General features: G+C 55.0%; 6 protein-coding genes across 6 annotated transcripts; 3 read left to right on the top strand and 3 right to left on the bottom strand.

The window, feature by feature from the left end:
• Positions 1-143: 143 nt before the first annotated feature.
• ACET3X_005514 (uncharacterized protein) lies at positions 144-1,676 on the bottom strand (the record flags this gene model as incomplete). Its single annotated transcript, XM_069451728.1, has 2 exons — positions 144-637; positions 695-1,676. The coding sequence occupies 2 exons, from the start codon at positions 1,674-1,676 to the stop codon at positions 144-146; spliced, it is 1,476 nt and encodes a 491-aa protein (XP_069307558.1).
• An 854-nt stretch (positions 1,677-2,530) lies between these two features.
• On the bottom strand, positions 2,531-7,122 carry ACET3X_005513 (uncharacterized protein; the record flags this gene model as incomplete). The annotated part of the gene is made up of 4 exons (XM_069451726.1): positions 2,531-6,029; positions 6,085-6,367; positions 6,415-6,787; positions 6,844-7,122. The coding sequence occupies 4 exons, from the start codon at positions 7,120-7,122 to the stop codon at positions 2,531-2,533; spliced, it is 4,434 nt and encodes a 1,477-aa protein (XP_069307557.1).
• Positions 7,123-7,957: 835 nt separating this feature from the next.
• Positions 7,958-12,755, top strand: ACET3X_005512 (uncharacterized protein). Its single transcript, XM_069451725.1, has 4 exons — positions 7,958-10,033; positions 10,083-11,818; positions 11,867-12,204; positions 12,254-12,755. Exons 1-4 carry the CDS (start codon positions 8,110-8,112, stop codon positions 12,531-12,533), a joined length of 4,278 nt encoding a protein of 1,425 aa, XP_069307556.1. The 5' UTR covers positions 7,958-8,109; the 3' UTR covers positions 12,534-12,755.
• Positions 12,756-12,943: 188 nt separating this feature from the next.
• ACET3X_005511 (uncharacterized protein) lies at positions 12,944-14,739 on the top strand (the record flags this gene model as incomplete). Its single annotated transcript, XM_069451724.1, has 4 exons — positions 12,944-13,021; positions 13,074-13,786; positions 13,836-14,276; positions 14,328-14,739. 4 exons carry the CDS (start codon positions 12,944-12,946, stop codon positions 14,737-14,739), a joined length of 1,644 nt encoding a protein of 547 aa, XP_069307555.1.
• A 705-nt stretch (positions 14,740-15,444) lies between these two features.
• On the bottom strand, positions 15,445-16,227 carry ACET3X_005510 (uncharacterized protein; the record flags this gene model as incomplete). Its single annotated transcript, XM_069451723.1, has 2 exons — positions 15,445-15,966; positions 16,024-16,227. The coding sequence occupies 2 exons, from the start codon at positions 16,225-16,227 to the stop codon at positions 15,445-15,447; spliced, it is 726 nt and encodes a 241-aa protein (XP_069307554.1).
• A 275-nt stretch (positions 16,228-16,502) lies between these two features.
• Positions 16,503-18,381, top strand: ACET3X_005509 (uncharacterized protein; the record flags this gene model as incomplete). The annotated part of the gene is made up of 4 exons (XM_069451722.1): positions 16,503-16,589; positions 16,644-16,680; positions 16,734-16,860; positions 16,911-18,381. 4 exons carry the CDS (start codon positions 16,503-16,505, stop codon positions 18,379-18,381), a joined length of 1,722 nt encoding a protein of 573 aa, XP_069307553.1.
• Positions 18,382-18,529: the final 148 nt, after the last annotated feature.

The raw sequence follows: 18,529 nt of genomic DNA, 5'->3' as shown, positions 1-18,529 counted from the left end.
CGCGGTCCAGCCGCCAAAGCAAAAAGCCCAAAGGCCCAAAGGAATGAGTATCGAACAGCAGTGATGATCTGGCATCCAGCCAAAATCAACCTCTCGTTCACAATCCGCCATCTTCCGCCTCCATCATCAAAGAACACTCCCGACTATTCCTCCTCAGACTCTTCCGCCTCTGCCTCTTCCGCCTCTGCCTCTGCCTCCGCCTCCGCTTCCTTCGCGGCCCTCAGTCGCTCTCCACGCTTCGCATTCCCAGCATTATTAGAAAGCTTAGTAAACCCCCTCGCCTCCGGGTTATCGCACAGAAGCGCCAGCGTCACACCTCCACGGACCGCATCATCAACAGTCGCCTTCTTCTGCTGGAGACAAAGACAAATCCGAGCCAACCGCCTCTCCAAGCACTTCTCACTGACATCAGTGAGCTTGCCGCGAACCACCTTCTTGTGGTAAATCGTAGGACGCACCCAGCCGCGCTCGTGCACAGCCAGCGCCTCGTCAAAAACATGGTGTGCGGCGGCTTCGAGGTCCAGGGGGTCGAATGCGGGTTCGACCATGAATCGCGTGCGGTGGATCGAGTTCTTACTGTCGCTGACGTTGGAAATGTCGATCATGGCTTCGTAGATGCGTCGTACCCAGTACGTGCCTGTAAAATTCAAATTAGTGTCGTGTTTGGGAAAAAGGACTTGTGTGCGCTACTTACGTCCATAACGCTTGACGCGGTCGACATCGGTGGCGAGAGACTTGGGTGCGATGCGGTTGCGCTTGCGGTAGGCGCGGGCATCAGGGCCGGACTGGAATTTACCGGTGTAGGCTGGGTAGATGGGCTGAGGGCCTGGAGGGGGTGGAGGAGCGTTGGCGTCTGCTTCTGGCGTCTCCTCCCACGCGATGGGTTCGTAGTTGTTGTCGTCGTCGAGGTCGGCGGGGGCAGTGGGAGCTGGAGCGGCGGCAGGGGTGAAGGATGGGGTTTCGTATGGCGTGGAAGTCGGCATGGCGGATGGCATGGCGGATGGTAGAGTGGATGGCATGGCGGCCACATGCTTGACTGGAGCAGCACTCGGAGCAGCGGACTGTATTGGACGAAATCCGTGTTTACGCATCACGTCCACGTACAACTTATCCATGCTGGACTCAGAAAGGCCTCTCATGGCTTCAGCCTTTTGACCTGGACTGAGTGCTCCGGACAGTATGCGTCGAGTGACAACCTCAGGATCGTCGTCGCGCTCAACCTCGTTGTTACCTGGACCCTGGTATCCATTGTTGAGTGGAGTGGTGAAGTTGTCGAGCGGTGCAATGAAGTCGTCGAACGGTGCGGTGAAGTTGTTGAACGTAGGAGCTGACAGGTCGTTGCCGTTCGCCATGGAACTGAATCCAAGATCCAAAATCTCCTCCAAGTCATCGGCGAAAAGGTTGTCAAAGTTTTGTTTGCCGGTAAACTCGTCGAGTCCAAATTCGCCGTGGCCAAATCCGTCGTCTCCAAAGTCGTTGGTGGGTATTGCAGGAACCGATGCAAAGGCGTCACACACAGCATTGTAGCTCTCGTGGTCGTTGGCGTGCTCATGGTGACCGGCATCATGATGCTGACCAGGGTTGTTGTCGACAGGTAGCTTGGGGAGATCTGCAAAACGGTATGAAGGCGAGCCCTCGGACCGAGCGGGAGAGTTGGGAGTATTGGATGGAGACATTGTTACTTGAATGGAGCGGTACCAGACCGATGATGAGATAGAATAGAAGTATAAAATGTTCAGAGACGGCCAGCGTCAGAAGCAAGGAAAGTTGATAGAAGAGAGAAGCTGAGCGATGACCAAGGGGATGAGTAGAAAGTAGGTTGTTAAGAGGAAAAGAGAAGGAGTTGTAGAGTCGTTATACTAGACCCTCGTGCCGTCCAAGCGTATCACGCTCCCATTGTCGAGACGTGAGGACAATAGCGCGCCACTCCTCGCTGCAAATGGCGCCATTAAAAGCTGAGAAAGTCCCGTAACTCTCATACTTCTGTATTGTTTCGACGAATACGGCGAATGAGACTGCGTTGTTTCTATTGTGCCTTGTGGGGAGTGACGAGTTTCGCCCACTAGTGTGTTGAGCCCCTTTCACCTTCACTTCTATCCCAAAGGTGTGGCCAGGTGAAAGGGCTCCTCATGTTCAGCAGCAGCAACAACAACTCAGATTCGCAAGTGTGGTATCCATTGCTCGATAGATCGATCCGTATACATTAATGTGTGATGTCCTACATTCGCCTGTGGTTGTTCTCGACTCTTAAAAACTCCCCTGACATGACATGCCGACTGCTATATGACCCGTGCCGAAGACGAGCAACGTCAAATAACTGCCAGAAAGTGCAACAAGACGCAGAAAGTTCAAACATCTTCGGTCATGGCTGTTGCAGTAGTAGCAAATGGTATAAAACGAAATCCCATCGGAAGATGATGGTACCATAAAGAAGAGAAAATTAAAACCAAATTACGCCTTACAAATCCCTAAACAAGTGTCCGATCCATTAAGCGGTAGCAGAAAAGCGGCCCAAGGTTCGTATACACCCTTATGAAGATCCGTGGAGCTGTGTCGGCGAGGTCATGGTAGCAGTCGGCTGTACGGACTTTGCATCCTGACTACCTGACGCAGCCTGGAATCCATCCTCGCTCTCCACCTTGTTCCTCCACTGCGAGAGTTCATTCAGATCCGTGTTATCGTTGTCGGGCATGCGTTCAAAATCAAAGCGGTCACTCAATCGATAGGCTTTGTTGGTGGTTTCCCAGTGACTCCTGAGAGCGTCCAGCTCAGAAGCAAGGTTATCCAGAGCCACGGAGTTTCGCGTAGCAGCAGACGAAGGGCGGTTGATGGCCTCTGGGGTACTAGAGCCATCATTATGGCTGTAAAGAGATTCAGCAGATGCGATGCTGTCGTGGGCACGGTGACGGCTGTGTTCAGTATGGTTGGTTTCGGTTGGTGCCTGAGACTGGCGGCGGTAATTATCGACCGATGATTCAAACTGATCAAGGAACATCTGGACCCGACTCTCAGCTTCGCGGGCACGTTCCTCTGTCTGTGCATGCTGACGGCGGAGCGAGTCAAGATCTGCTTGGAACTGGGCTGCTTGATGCTCCGCCTGCTTTGCAGCATTCGTTGCTGTTTCGGCATCGGCGCGAGCAGAAGCTAGATCGGATTGCAGTTTGGACAACTGGGTTTCGAAACGTGTAACGGTGGCTTCCATGTCCTCTCGTGCCTTGTCCAGCTCAGAGCGAAGTGCCGCGCGTTCTGCAACCAGCTGGGCGCGTTCGGCTTCATCAGAAGGACTACGCTTGTCTTGCCTCGCGTGGGCGAGTTCTTCCTCTAGCTTGAGATTTGCACTCTTGTAGCGATCGAGCTCCTGCTTCATCTTCGTAAGCATCTTTTCGGTACCCCGGAGGTACTTGACAGCAGCTTGGTGGTCGTTGTGCAGCGCCTGTAGTTTCTCCTCCCACTCCTTGCTGACCTCGTGCTCACGCTCCTCAAACATGGCGCGCAGCTCCTCATGTGCTTTAGTCATAGAGTCAACCTGTTGTTCCAGCTCGCGAACTCGGTTCAGCTCAGGTGTGCCAAACCTTGAGTTTGGACTGTCTAGCACCCTTGAGCGTCGTGAGTCAACAGGGTTCACACCTCTTTCGTCGAGAAGATTGCGAAGCGTCTTGAGCTGGACTTCAAATGCGTTGCTCTCGAGGCGCAAACGCTCGTGTTGCTGGCGGAGCTCGGTTCGTTCGGCTTCGGAGAGCTGTACGTCTCGCATGGCCTGCTGTAATTGTTTACGAATGGTCAGACCCTCGCGACTGGATTGCTCTTGATAGGCCTCGAGACCGGCGATTCGTTCTTCAGCACGTCGAAGCTTTTCCGATGCTTGGTCAGCTGCTGTCTGGTTCTTGCGGGCCATTGAGTTCGCAGCTTCGACTTGCTGCTGCAGTACTATAACCCGCTCATCGTCGTTGGCACCATCTTGCTCAGAGCGCTCAGTTATCGCTTGAAGACCAGAGAAGACGGTGGCTCGATGAAGGCGTGCCTCTTCTGCATGGCTCTCTGCCAGCTCCTCCGCATCACGAAGCTTCTGTGATGTAGTCTCCAGCTCAAGTACGCGTGCTTCATATTCACTGCGAAGCTGACTCAACTTCTGGCGCAGGTTTTCGCTCGTAGTCCGCTCTTCGCTCAGCTTCTTCTCCAGCAAGGTTGACTTCTCGGTGGACGCGAAGACCGCGTCGCGTAGAGACTGGATAATAGAGGACTGAGCTCTGGATTCCTCGGAAAACTTAGCAACCTTGGCGCTCAGTTCTTGTTTATCAATCGCCAACAACTTGGACGCCGACTCTGCTTCTGCAGCGCTAGTGGAGACCTCCCTTGCGATACGCTCAGCCTCGTGTAATTCGGCGCGTAGACTCTCTGATTCAGCCGTGGCCTTTTGTCGGGTCGAGTCCAGTTCTTGTACACGTTTTTGCGCAGCTTCCGCTGTCTCCTCCGCTAGTTGCTTTGCTTTCTTTTCGGCATCAATCTCACGGGTCAAATGCTCCACTCTGGTAGCCAGGTCACCCTGAGCCGCCAAAGACATGGCTAGTCGCCGACTGATATCTTGGAGGCGATCGGCGTCGGGTGTGTTCGTGCTTCGGGTTCCATCCGGCTGTGGAGTTCCATTCTGACTTCCACCTCCATGAGCAGCCAACTTGGTTTTAGCGTATATGGCTTCGCTGACAGCTGCGTCCCGCTGTCTCTCAACTTCAGCAATTCTCTTTGCAGCATCGTCTCCTTGGGCTTTGATGGAGGTTTGAACGCGTTCCAGTTCAGTCTTCATTTTCAAGAGTGCCTCCAACAAAGGTCTGTCCTCGTCTCGAAACGCGTCGGCCGACCGTTCATCAAATACTGGACTCGTGGACAGGCCCGAACTGTAGCCCGCCCGACGAGCAAGCGCGAGCTCCGAGGCGTACCATGCGTTGCGACTCTTGGCGTGCTCCAGTTCTTTAACAAGGTCGGTATTTCGTTGATCGTTTGCCAGTGACGCGTTTTTCAGGCCTTCGTTAGGTAACTGTTCGACGTCACGCACGAAGCTGCGCTGTTGTTGTGTCTCTAAAGACTGTCTTGATGCTTGGTCTGTGCTATCTTGGGAAGCTTGCTGGCGGTGAGATTTGGACGTGTTCCGTGATACAATGCTACCTGAGCGAGTAGTATCCATGGACTCCTTCGGGGTCCGTTGGCTTACAGCGTCCGACCCCTTTCGTTGCATGTCGATTGTAGATGGACTTTCACGGGTCACGGGCGACATGTTCTCTCTATCCAACACGGATGCCGCTCCGGTGTCGATAGGCGAGCCGTATCCACGTTCATTCTTGGTGGGCGTTTTGCTTCTAGGCTTTGCGGCTCCTTGTATGCCAGCTCCATTCTCACGGGGCTGTGGAGGTTGCTGAAGTGGCGGAGGACCTGAAGGTGGTTGGCCGGCTGCACGAGGCAACCGTGATCCTGCATTCACGCCGTTTCCCATGTTTTCTGGGCCTCTCGTGGGATGTGAAGCTGGCATCATACTCTCGCGCGTTGGAGGGGAGCCGACTTTAGCGGGAGGCATATTGCTTCTCTCACCGCCACTCATCTTGCGCGGTGCGCCCTGCGGCTGTGGTGGAGGAGCACTTTCATTGGGCGGATACCTTATCTTGGAGGTGTCCAAAATGTAGCTAAGGCTGAGCTCATTCCTGTCGCTGGCAGACGAGCTAGGTTCACCAGCTAAGACGACGATGTGCTTTCCGAAAGCGGTCATGCTATGTCCCGACCGGGCTGAAGGGGAGTGTCCCATGTTTTGGAACATGTACCAGCGGCGAGACGAAATCCGAAAGGCTGCAAGGTCGCCCAAGTCGACGCCCTCCTGAGTGCGTCCGCCGAAGATGTACATGGTGTCGTTTACGAGGGCGGCAGAATGACCCTCGCGAGCTACGGGAATGTAGCCAATGCAGTCAAGCTCTGTCCATGCGTTGGAGCGCGGCTCATATGTCCAGACATCGTTGAACCAAGTAATCCCGTCGGTGCCACCAAAGCTGATGATAGTTAGCATATTGGAGTGGGGAAAAGACAGAGGGCCGTGATACGTACAGGTAGAGCTTGTCGTTCCACGTTACCACGGAATGATTGGTACGTGCTGGTGGTGATCTGCCCTGTGGAGAAGCCTGCTCCTTGGTGTTTGGTAGTAACACTTCCCACCGACTTGCGGATGACTGCAACGAGTTCAGGTCGAAAGCTACGAGGTCGTTGAAGAAGAAGCCCTCGACCTGTCCACCGAAAATGTATATCTTGGAACCTAGTATGTTCAAGGTGTGTCCGTAGCGACCGGTGGGACGGGGTCCTTGTGGTAGTGCGCGCGACCAGTGTTTTGTGGCTGTGGAGTGTCAGTTGAAGTCACAGGCGATTCCGAGTTGTACGCACAGGTGTTGAGGAGATACAAGGTATCGTCCAGGTCGTCGTTGTCAGCCAGTTTCGTGTCTCCTCCAAAGACGATAAAGGCATTGCCAACGAGCAAACTAGCATGACCCACGCGAGGACCAGGACCGTCTCCAGTTGTGGATATGGGGTAGCAGGCCATGCTGCCGTTGCCCATCTCTGTCAACCACAGGTCGCCCTTGACTGCTGCGCCGCCCACAAGTCCACCCATGAGGTAAATTGTGCCATCCTTGCTAGCCGTGGAATTGATGGCAGCGCCGTATCGCGGGAAGGGATTGCCTGCGGTGAAGTTCAACCGTCGCGAGGACCAAGGGTACGGCGAGTCTGGCGAGCTGCCAGCAAATCTGGGATTTGCATTCTGTGGCAGTCATGTCAGCACACGTGCAAGCGCACTGGGCTTGCCACACAACTCACCTGGATGTTGGTGTCGGCCTTTTCTCGCAGCGCTTTGGGCTCTGGGGCGGGCGCACTTGGAGCGTTCTGGAGCGAGTTCAATGAGTTGTTTACGCTGCCTCCGGGGGTGGGTGTCTGGGATTGGGGGCCTGCACGGGGCTTCTCAAGCTCGCGAGAGCCAGATCCATTGACGGCCGGGGGTGGTTGCCCCGGGCCATGCGACGAGGTGATCTCTCGGGTGGCGGGTGGCAGCGCGTTGTTGGCCTGCTGCTTGCTCTTCTTGCCGAAGAGAAAAGACATGGCGGCGGCGGCGGCGGCGGCGGCGGCGGTGGTGCTGCTGCGAGGGCGTGGGTGCAGTAGCGGCCGGGGCCTATTGCGCACGCATTCGGCCTAGACCAGAGACGGAGAGAGAAGGAGCAGGAGAGAGGGCGGCCAAGTGCTGGGCTGGCGAGGGTGAAGTGATCAGGCGAAGCAATGGACGAGGCGCGCGCGCATGTCGTACGGCCGGGAGGAGGACGGCAGACGGGTGGGAGCGAGGGCTGGTGGTAACTTTTGGGGTGTGTCTACGTATGGTGCTATGGCGACGACCAGAGCAAGGTGATGCTGGGGATGCGGGTGGTGCAGAGAGGCGTAATGCCGTCGGACTCAGGCGGCGCAGCACTCAGTTCCAAGGGCGATGCTTCCAAGGTCGAGCAGGCCAGATGTATGCGCAAGGGAAAGACGACCAGGCGGACAGCGATGGCTAGCCTCAGTGCCAGCCCTGTTCACTCTGCGCGCCGCCCCTGAGCAGTGTGTCGGGAAGATCAGCGGACGCCGACAGGGCGACGGGTGCCATTGGCTGCGTCGCGCCCGGAGAACGCAGAGGGCCTGCAAAAGAACCTCCGGTATAAGAGGGCGCGTTGACATGTGTGCTGTGATGCTAGCGAGCACATGTACTGTTGGCCAGCCAGCATCCCCACCCGAACCATTCACTGCTCCCGTGCTGCGTTGTTTCTTTTTCTGCTCCCATGGCCGCGTCGTCAAATCGCGGTGGAGCTCGACGCTCACCGCGGCGCCGCTTTGGGCCTAGCGCCGACGACATGCATCGTCGAGCTCTCACCTACTGTACTGTGCCCGACGTTCCATGAGAACGAGTGTGATAGCCGTTGGACGTGCAATTGCCACCACCCTCGCCCGCCCGCATTTCCGACTTGTGCTCCCTCACCCACACGCGTCTCCCTGCCACGCGCACCGCCCGCCTCGCGCTATGGGCCCCGTCACCACCGGTACTGCTCGCTGAAGCTCACGATGAGAACTGCCAACGAACTGCCTCTTGTCAGCGGCCACACGCACCCCAACCCGCTTGCTTCGCACGCCCCTGCGCCTGTCGTCATGAACGGCTCCCACCACCCCGACGGCGCTACCACTGCTGCTGTTGCTGCTGCATCCTCGCGCCCCAGCACTGCGGCCGCCGCTGATGCATCGCCCACCCCCCATATGGACGAACACGCGCCGCCCGCCCGCCCTGCTTCCATGGGCCCACAGTCTGCCCGCCCCAGTTTCATGCGCGCGAAGAGCGACTTTGGGCCCCGCCATGCTGCCCACCCGCCAGAGAGCACCGACGAGGGCAGCGTCGACGGCCACTTCAAGATCCGCCACGGCTGGGACGACCAACTGAACTCGGAAGAGTACAGTAACCTGCTCACCTCAAACTTCTTCATGTACTACACCGACAAGAAGCACGAGACCGGCGGCCACCCCAAGAATGAAGACTGTGCCTTCCCCGTCCAGGAATGGCGCATGCGAGACCGCCTCAAGACTGTCTCGGCTGTCCTCGCCTTGTGTCTGAACATTGGCGTTGACCCCCCGGACGTCATCAAGACCAACCCGTGTGCCAAGGAGGAGTGCTGGATCGACCCGACCGTGACCTCGCAGACGCCCGGCCACACGCCCATGAACCAGATTGGAAAGGCTCTGCAGACGCAGTACGAGCAGCTGAGCATGCGCACGCGCTACAAGCTGCTGCTGGACCCGACAACAGAAGAGACACGAAAGTATGCTTCCACTCTCCGACGGAATGCCCGCAACGAGCGAGTTTTGTTCCACTACAACGGCCACGGCGTCCCCAAGCCTACTTCTTCGGGCGAAATCTGGGTTTTTAACAGGAATTATACCCAGTACATTCCACTGTCACTCTACGACCTACAGTCCTGGATTGGCGCTCCAAGTCTGTTCGTCTACGACTGCTCCGATGCTGGGCTCATCATCAGCAATTTCAACCGCTTCGCCGAGAAACACCAGGCCGAGTTTGAGGAGGCGCGCCGGAGAGACCCCAGTGTCGAGCATGTCGACTTCAGTGATTGCATCCACTTGGCTGCGTGTAGGGAGCGTGAATCTCTCCCCACCAATCCAGAGCTGCCTGCTGATATCTTTACTTCCTGTCTGACTGACCCCATCACCATGGCGGTGCGCTTCTTCATCTTGCAAAATCCACTCCCAAGCAAGGTTACCTTACGAGATGCCCACAACATCCCAGGCAAAGTCTCTGAGCGTAGAACGCCTATCGGTGAGCTGAACTGGATCTTCACGGCCATCACTGACACCATCGCTTGGAATTCTCTTTCCAAGCCGCTTTTTAAGAAACTGTTCCGCCAGGATTTGATGGTCGCCGCCCTCTTCCGCAACTATCTCCTTGCACAGCGCGTCATGCGCGCATATCACTGCAACCCTGTCTCGCATCCTGAAATCCCTCAAACACACAACCATCCGCTCTGGCGCAGTTGGGACTTGGCAGTGGAGCTGATCTTGGCTCAGCTTCCGGATCTACAGGCTGAGGCTCGGGGCGAGAAGGAATTCAACTACAAACACTCCGACTTCTTCTCCGAACAGTTGACCGCTTTCGAGGTATATCTGACACAGGGCGCAGTGGAGCAAAAGGTACCGGAACAACTTCCCATCGTGCTCCAAGTCCTGCTCAGTCAAGTCCATCGTCTCCGCGCGCTTATCCTGCTATCGAGTTTCTTAGACCATGGCCCTTGGGCTGTAAATCTCGCACTCAGCATTGGCATCTTCCCATACGTCCTCAAACTACTACAATCTCAAGCAAACGAGCTCAAGCCTGTCATGGTTTTCATCTGGGCTCGCATTCTCGCAGTCGATCAGTCCTGCCAAGCCGATCTTCTCAAGGACAATGGCTACCAGTACTTTATCAATATATTCAATCCTAATTCTGGTAAACAAGCTTGTCCCAACAGAACTGTGCATTAGCTAAAGTCACACAGGCATACCCATTCAGAACGCGAGTGAACACCGCGCAATGTGCGCCTTCATCGTTTCCATGTTCTGCAAGGACTACAACCAGGGACAACGCGCCTCGCTGAGTACTGAACTCGTCGAGAGCTGCCTAGATCATCTCAAGGATATGCAGAACCCGCTGCTCAGGCAGTGGTCGTGTCTCTGCCTAAGCAAGCTCTGGGTCAACTACGAAGAAGCCAAGTGGGTCGGAATTAGGTGCATGGCACACGAACGACTATGCGAGCTCATCGTGGATCCTGTTGCTGAAGTCAGAGCGGCAATGCTGCATGCACTGGCGTCTTTTCTTGGTATTCGCGATGTCACTCCCCAGGTGGCCAACATCGAGGAGTCTATTGCATCAATGATCCTTATCATGACAATGGATGGCAACAGCATGGTGCGCAAAGAACTGCTCATATTCTTTTCAACATTCGTCGCTCGCTACAAGGCCCGATTCATAGTGGCCGCGTTCGAGCAACTATCGGAGGACTATGCCAATACGGACACAAAGCAGTCAGATGACAAAAGCACCGACATGCTCTACATGAAAACACGTACAGGAGCGACGGATGGTGCTTCAGAATCGACGTCTTGTTCACAGAACACCATATATTCTGCCATATGGAAAGAGCTATTGGTCATGTCCGTAGATCCGCACCCGGAAATTGCAAAAGATGCCGGAATAGTTGTTGATTGCATTCTTATCGCACTCATCGAATCTTCCCTAGGCAAATTTGTACAGCCCCAGCTAGACGAAGCCCTCCAGCATGCGCCGGCTCCTCGTCCCATGCGCCGCGCAGTAGAGGAGACCTCTGCGCCACAAAAAACCTCAAACCCCCCAACACCGACTAAAGACTCGACGTACTTGTCTCTTTTCGGTGGCATCCGCAAATCTACCAGTGTCGGTGCTTCGCTGAAGAACCTCTGGGCAGGCCAAGAATCAGCAAACCCTCGACAGAGACCATCTGGGAGATCGGCTGCCGATGACGCCACGACCCCGTCGGCGTCTCGCCCCCAGACTCCTGAGAAATACCACACCCTAGAGCAGCCAACTTCAAGAGGATTCAAGAGCAGGAATCTGTCAGAGAAACCAGAGATCCCACTCAAGAGCGTGTTCTTCGAGTGGTCTGTCGAATACTTCCGTGAGCCCCAGATGAAGCCCACAGAGGCCGACGAGCCCGGAAGCACCGACTACAATGGCCGGCTCTGGCGGAGGAACCGCAACGACAGGATTATTGCCGAGACTCAGCCGTTAAAAGAAATTGCTGTCTCTAATCGCTGGGACGTGCCGCGGGGCTATTTCGACAACCTCAGCCAACCTGCGAAGATGTGCTTCCATCAATTCGAGGATCACCTAGTTGTGACGGATACACGGGATACAGTCAACATCTTCGATTATTCAAAGTCGGTTAGCAGGATCAACTCTTTCTCCAATGGAAATCCTCCCGAGTCGAAGATAACGGATGTGCGATTCATCAACGAAGATGACCAGGCGCTGTTGATGACCGGATCTTCAGATGGAGTCATCAAGATCTTCCGCAACTACGATCGTAAAGGAGAGACGGAACTAGTGACTGGGTTCCGGGCCCTCACCGATCTTGTTTCAAGCAACAAGAATGCCGGGCTGGTCTTTGATTGGCAGCAGGGTCGAGGTCTGATTCTGGTCGCTGGCGACGTGAAGGTTATTCGCGTATGGAACGCAGGGACCGAAGTATGCACCAATGTAAGTTGCACTTTCTGCATCGTTTGAAATCCTAGCTGACCCGAGTAGGATCTCCCGGCACGTTCAGGCTCTTGCATCACATCCTTGACCTCTGATCAGGTTGAGGGAGACGTGTTCGTCGCTGGCTTTGGTGATGGTGCCATACGAGTATATGATCAGCGCCAGAAGCCTGCCACTGCCATGGTTAAGGTCTGGAAAGAGCACAAGCAATGGATCACCAATGTCCATTTACAGCGTGGTGGTCAACGTGAACTCGTGAGCGGCTGTCGCGGTGGTGAGGTCAAGCTGTGGGACATACGATGGGACCGCAGTGTAAAGACTATACAAGCGACTTCCGACACGCTCAGGACACTCAGCGTCCATGAACACGCTCCGGTCTTTGCTACGTAAGTGCCCATGACATGCAAACAGACTGGAATATGCTGATTTCGATAGTGGCACGCAACGACACCGTGTGAAGATCTTCAACATAAACAATGGTCAACCCGTATCCCACCTTGAACCCTACTCGGGTTTCCTGCGGGACCGATCTGCTCCCATCTCTGTTACCGCCTTCCATCCCCACCGGCTGATGATTGCCGCAGCGGCTGTCAACGATACCCATGTGAATATCTTCTCGTGTCACGAACCAAAGCATTCAGCTGTCAAGACAGTGAAAATCTGGGACGGAAATGCGAGTACGACCGCGTCTAGTCGGACATCTATAATCGGCTGAGGGTATTCCATTGACTCCTCGCAGAGTCGAGAGACTGAGGAGAAAGGGATGCAGTCGATTTGGTGATTGACTTCTGAAGCCATCTCAAGGACAAGACTTTTTCTTTGAATGGTGGAGTACAGCAGTTTATTTTGCTGCCGGGCGTCAGGGATGCATTGGGTTCAAGCAGGACTGTCAATTTCTATTATACCCAAGTTACATTAATTAGTAATTGTACAAAAGTTCAAATACATGTCCTTGATGATGTTAGTCAGGCAGGCTTCCTAGGTACTGGGTGATATCGTACTTGGCTATGACGCTGCGGGGGATAGCGGGGCTGTGACTGGCTGCCCCACTATCGAAATGTGAATCGTCCGCACGGTACGACTGATGACTGCACAACGCGACTTGAAATCCCCAACACTACCACAATGAGTGACGCCGCACCTACTGGCGCTGAGCCGCCGTCCAAGAACGCGCTGAAGAAGGCGCAAAAGGAGAAAGAGAAGGTCCGCAAAGCCCCCTCTTTTTCCAAGTCTAGAATGCTCACGATAGCCCCAGGCGGAGAAGAAAGCTGCAGCCAAAGCCCGCGAGCTCGCTGAGCGTACCAAGAAGGAGGTCGAAGACGCCGCCGACGTTTCTGCAGGCTCATACGGCGAACTTCCCCTCATTGGCTCCAAAGAACACAAGCCGACGGGTACTCCACGCACCGAGCTTGCCGACGTTGCCAGCAATGAGGACAAGGAAATCACATTCAGGTGCTGGGTAGAGAATGCGAGGGTTCAGTCTGCGAAACTCGCTTTCTTGAACCTGCGGCAGAACCTCAACACTGTGCAGGCTGTCGTCGCGGCGAGCGAGAAGCTGAGCAAGCAGATGGTCAAGTTCTGTGGCAACGTTAGCACCGAGAGCACACTTGTTGTCACGGGTATAGTCAAGCGTGTCAAGGAGCCCATCAAGAGCGCTAGTATTACCGATTTCGAGATTCATGTGCAGAAGCTGTTTGTCGAGGCGAGTGCGGAGATTCCGCTGCCGCTTCAGGTGTCCGATGCTGAACGGCCCATGCCGAGCGATGCTGTCGCTGAAGAAGATCAGAAAGAAGAGGAGGGTGGTGAGCGACCGCTTGTTAGTCTGAACACGAGGCTGAATAACAGGACGATTGATCTTCGGGCGAAGATTAACCAGTCCATCTTTGTGATCAAGAGCGGTGTATGCGCCTTGTTCCAGGAGTTCCTTTCAAAGAAGGGGTTCGTCTTGGTGCATACCCCAAAGATACTGTAGGTCATCTTTACGGAGGTTTACTACATATGCTGACTTGTTGTTTAGTGGTGCTGCCTCTGAAGGAGGAGCCAACGTCTTCGAGTTAAAGTACTTTGGCCGTCCCGCGTATCTTGCTCAGTCACCACAGTTTTACAAGCAGATGCTGATCGCCTCGCGCTTCCAGAAAGTCATGGAGATTGGTCCCGTGTTCCGCGCCGAGAACTCCAACACGGCTCGTCATCTGACTGAATTCACTGGACTGGATCTTGAGATGGAATTCCAAGAAAACTATCATGAAGTCATGGGCGTCTTGGAAGACCTCATGCTCTTCATCTTCAACGAGCTCAACGCACGGTACCGGAAGGAGACTGAACTCGTACGAGGAGTGTATCACGTCGATGAATTCAAGCTCCCTCAATCTGGCAACGTGCCTCGGATTCCGTTCCAAGAAGGCATCAAGATGCTTCGCGAAGCCGGAGAAGAGCTGGGCGACTACGACGACCTGACGTGAGTATAGTGAAAAAAAGGTCTCCAAGGCTCTCGACTAACGTTTTACAGAACCCCACAAGAAAAGCTACTCGGCCGTCTCGTCCTCGAAAAGTACAACACCGACTTCTACGTCCTGGACCAGTTCCCTCTCGCTATCCGCCCCGCCTACACTATGCCATCACCCGCCGACCCTGCTCTCTCAAACTCGTACGACATGTTCATGAGGGGTCAAGAAATCCTCTCCGGCGCACAGCGTATTCACAGCTCAGAGCTCCTCGCAGAGCAGATGCGCAAGCATGATCCTCCGATCGATCCCGCCGGTGCTGGAACCAAGGACTACGTAGACTGCTTCAAGTACGGTTGCCCACCGCACGCTGGAGGCGGTTTTGGTCTAGAGAGGATTGTCCAGTTCTGGCTCGGACTGCCCAACATTCGCATGTGCAGTCTCTTCCCCCGAGACCCGCAGCGCGTTGTGCCTTAAGATTTGGTCTGACTGTAGGGAGTGATGAAACTCCTGCTTGATAAAAGTCTGGCAGACATGGGTTACCAGAATGGACATGGGCTTGATACTGCACGTGTATGCGAAACGCGGAAAGAGGTTTCTCCAGATTTTCGCACATGGCATAGAAATCAGATGGTTGTGAAATGGAGGACATATTGAGGGGCTGATGTATTGGCAATGTCGCGTCACATGGAGTCAGCGACCAGCAGAGTCAATTGTAAACTAGAGACAATGAAGATACTCTACATACTCGCCTCGGGTCGGTGAATGCGACTCCTCAAGTGAGCAGCTATTTTTCGATGCAAACTTGCCCCGATAGAGCATATCGCCTTTGCAGACATGTCCGGAACCTTTCAGACATGTCTCCGGCGAAGCGCATCGCGCCCATTCAACATCGCGCACTAGAACCCAGCACGCTCATCGAGTGCGAGTGGACGTGCTAGTCCACGTAACTCCGTGAGGTGCTGCCTCGGTAGCACCCATGTTTGCAGCGCCAGGGGTATCCGTCTCTATGCGTACCGTATTGGGCGCAAACTCGCTGTTTCCCTTTGTAGATGATCATTCCCAGCGGTTGATAGCCCGCATATGTTCAGCCATGACATTGACTGACTGACAGGCATAACAACCGCGATACCCATCCATCCTGCGATTGCGGAATTCCATATAACAGCCATCATTTCTCCATCAGCATTGTTTCAGCGTCGCAACAGCTAGCTTCTTCTGTGCTTCGTCTCCAAGGGCAGCAGTATCCACTTCTTGTATAGCCTGCCCAATTGCCAGTGTCGCCTTTACGTTGCCCCCGTCGACGTGCACAAGTCCGTTTCGGCCGACTGTGACCTCGAAGCCGATTTTGGTACCAAGGGTCTCCAACAGAGTGATGCCTCCACGCGCTGCAAGCATCCGTCGGGCCATGCCCAGGCTCACCTTGAACAGCATGCCGCCCTTTAGAAGACCGAGTCCTTCGCTCTTGCCCGTCGAAGGATCGACGCAGGTGAGTTCTGATGGCAGATCCTTGCCGGCGCTGGCGACGCGGCAGTATACTAGAGAGTTTGGGGGAAGCTGGGGTCGTGTCTTCTTGGTCGCGCCCTCAAAGGCCAAGTGGGGGAGGGTCGCAGGCGGTGTGTTCGGCGTCAGGAGGCAGTTGAAGTTCTCTGCGGCGGAACCATTGACAGTCGCGATGACGAGGTCGCCCGCGTAAGGAAGGTACTGTGAACAGTGTTAGCAGGCCAAGAGCAGGCATGGTGCAACAAAGGACTGTCTAACCCTTCCAGTGTTGTATTCTACTGAAGCAGCATTCTTCTTGTTGTCTGTCACCAGTGCGCCTGCGACTGTGGCAGTGACGGTGTCTGGCGGCGTGTGTCGCAAACCTGGCCCGAGAGTGAGCGTCTTCTTTTTGCCCGTGCCTGTAGGCAAGGCGCTCTTCGCAATGTTGTCGCCCGGCAGGACAATTGTGGCCGACGCTGCCATGGTACTGTGTGTCGAGTCGTGTGCTTGGTTGTTGTTGTTGGTAGAGCACATGGCAATCCTAGGTAGAGTGAGCTCATTCCGAAGAAGCCCGTGCGCTTCCGAGAAAAATGCACGACTCTGAATTTCTTAGCCGCGCAGAAACACACGCGCTACAAACGCTGCCACAGTCGGCTATTCTCAATTCTTCCGCCTCTACCGCTTTCTCGCCAATATCCGATCGTCTCCTTCTGACTCGGCACCTCCTCACGTAACCAGACAACGTATACCCGCGCAAGATGAGTGCGCAAGCGGACCCCGCGCAGCGAGTCGCGATAGGAATATCCTTTGGCAATTCATACAGCTCGATTGCCTTTACCAGCGGTGTAAGTCCTTGGTGTCTATGGCAGTCTTCTCTGAGTGCTTCTGACACATAACAGGAAGGAAGAGCAGAAGTCATCGCCAACGAGGACGGAGGTATGGCGCCTGCCCCACGCCCTGGATCCCCTCCCTTGCTAATTTGTCCTCAGATCGCCAGATCCCCTCCGCCCTGTCCTATGTCGAAGGAGAGGAACTCCACGGCGGCCAGGCCAAGAGCCAGTTCGTCCGCAATGCGAAGAACACAGTCGCCTACTTCCGCGACTTTCTCGGCCAAGAGTAGGCAACCTCATCAACCCTCCATGTCCAGCGAGACTGACGCTCTGAAGCTTCAAATCGATAGACCCCTCGCCATGCCACCAGTCGGCTCACCCCGTAGAGCATGAAGACGGCGTCGCTTTCACCATCCGCGACACTACCGAAGAGCAGGAAAACACCATTTCCGTCGTCGACATCACCACACGCCATATGAAGAGACTGCGAAGCTCTGCCTCCGACTACCTTGGAAAAGACGTCAACGCCGCCGTCATCACCGTACCCACAAACTTCAGCGACGCCCAGAAGGAGGCTCTCAACAAGGCATCGACAAATGCCGGCATGGAGGTCCTGCAGTTCATCAGCGAGCCCACCGCTGCCGTCCTAGCGTACGATGCCCGCCCTGACGCGAAGCTCGCCGACAAGATCGTTGTCGTCGCCGACTTGGGTGGTACTCGTTCAGATGTCGCCGTGGTTGCGTCCCGTGGTGGCATCTACACTATCCTGGCCACTCTACACGACTACGACGTTAGCGGCTTCAAGCTCGACCAAGTGCTCATGGACTACTTCGCCAAGGAGTTTATCAAGAAACACAAGTCGGCTGGTGACCCCCGCGAGAACGACCGATCATTGGCCAAGCTGAAGCTCGAGTGCGAGGCTGTCAAGAAGGCGCTGTCCATTGGTACCACTGCCAACTTCTCCGTTGAGAGCTTGGTCGGCGGCACTGACTTTACCGCAACCATCAACCGCACCCGTTACGACCTCCTGGGAAGCAAGTTGTTCGCCGCTTTTACTCGTCTTGTGACGCAAGCTGTGGAGAAGGCCAACTTGGATCCTCTCGACGTTTCCGAGATCGTATTGGCTGGTGGTAACTCACATACGCCCAAGGTTGCGTCGGCAGTACGATCAGCCTTCCCAGACTCTACGACTGTCCTCGCGCCTTCCACATCGTCATCAGCCATTAACCCTTCGGAACTGGCAGTCCGCGGTGCTGCTATCCAGGCCAGCTTGATCCAGGAGTTCGATCTCGAAGACATTGAACAAAGCACCCACCCCATGGTCACCGTTACGCCCCATCTTTCTACCGCTGTTGGTGTGTTGTGCATCTCAGGTGATGAGTCTTCTGGTGTTTTCCACCCCATTGTTGACGCGGAGACACAACTACCCGTCCGACGCACTGCAACCATCTCGACACCACGAGAGGGCGGTGATGTGCTTATCAAACTTGCCGAAGGCTCACGACACATCAAGGTCACGAAGCCAGAACCAAAGCCCAAGAGTGAAAAGAAGGAAGACGACTCAGCAGATGATGATAGCGACGATGATGACAGCGAAGAGGAGGAGGAAGAGCTGAGGGAAAAGACATGGAAGGTTGGCCAAGTGCTAAGCGAGGCTGCCGTCCGTGGTGTGAAGAAGGGCGGAAAGGTTGAGGTGCAAATCAACATTGGCGCCGACCTGAGCATAAACGCCATCATTCGTGAAGTTGGTGGCAAGGGCGGTATCCGTGGTATTGTGCAGGGACGCAAGGTCAACGGCAGCGCTTAGAGTGGACTCAACTTCTCCACTATACCAATTCACCAGCCGCTGGACGAGAGCCTTTGATTACATGCGATGTAAACGACGACATAGACAGCTTGTTTCTTTACTTGAACACTACCAGTAGCTTGCATAGGCCTATCGAAGGGCCTAGACT

Source organism: Alternaria dauci, chromosome 4 (assembly GCF_042100115.1).
Source record: "Alternaria dauci strain A2016 chromosome 4, whole genome shotgun sequence".
NCBI lineage: Eukaryota > Fungi > Ascomycota > Dothideomycetes > Pleosporales > Pleosporaceae > Alternaria > Alternaria dauci.
The sequence above is the reverse complement of the archived record's forward strand: the minus strand, read 5'-3'. Positions and strand labels throughout refer to the sequence as shown.

What these genes read in the sequence shown, in the direction of transcription:
- ACET3X_005512 (XM_069451725.1), top strand. Translation starts at nt 8,110, where the DNA reads ATGAGAACTGCCAACGAACTGCCTCTTGTCAGCGGCCACACGCACCCC. An exon ending in TATATTCAATCCTAATTCTG is followed by an intron (nt 10,034 to 10,082) that starts GTAAACAAGCTT and finishes AAAGTCACACAG; the next exon opens with GCATACCCATTCAGAACGCG. An exon ending in CACGCTCCGGTCTTTGCTAC is followed by an intron (nt 12,205 to 12,253) that starts GTAAGTGCCCAT and finishes TGATTTCGATAG; the next exon opens with TGGCACGCAACGACACCGTG.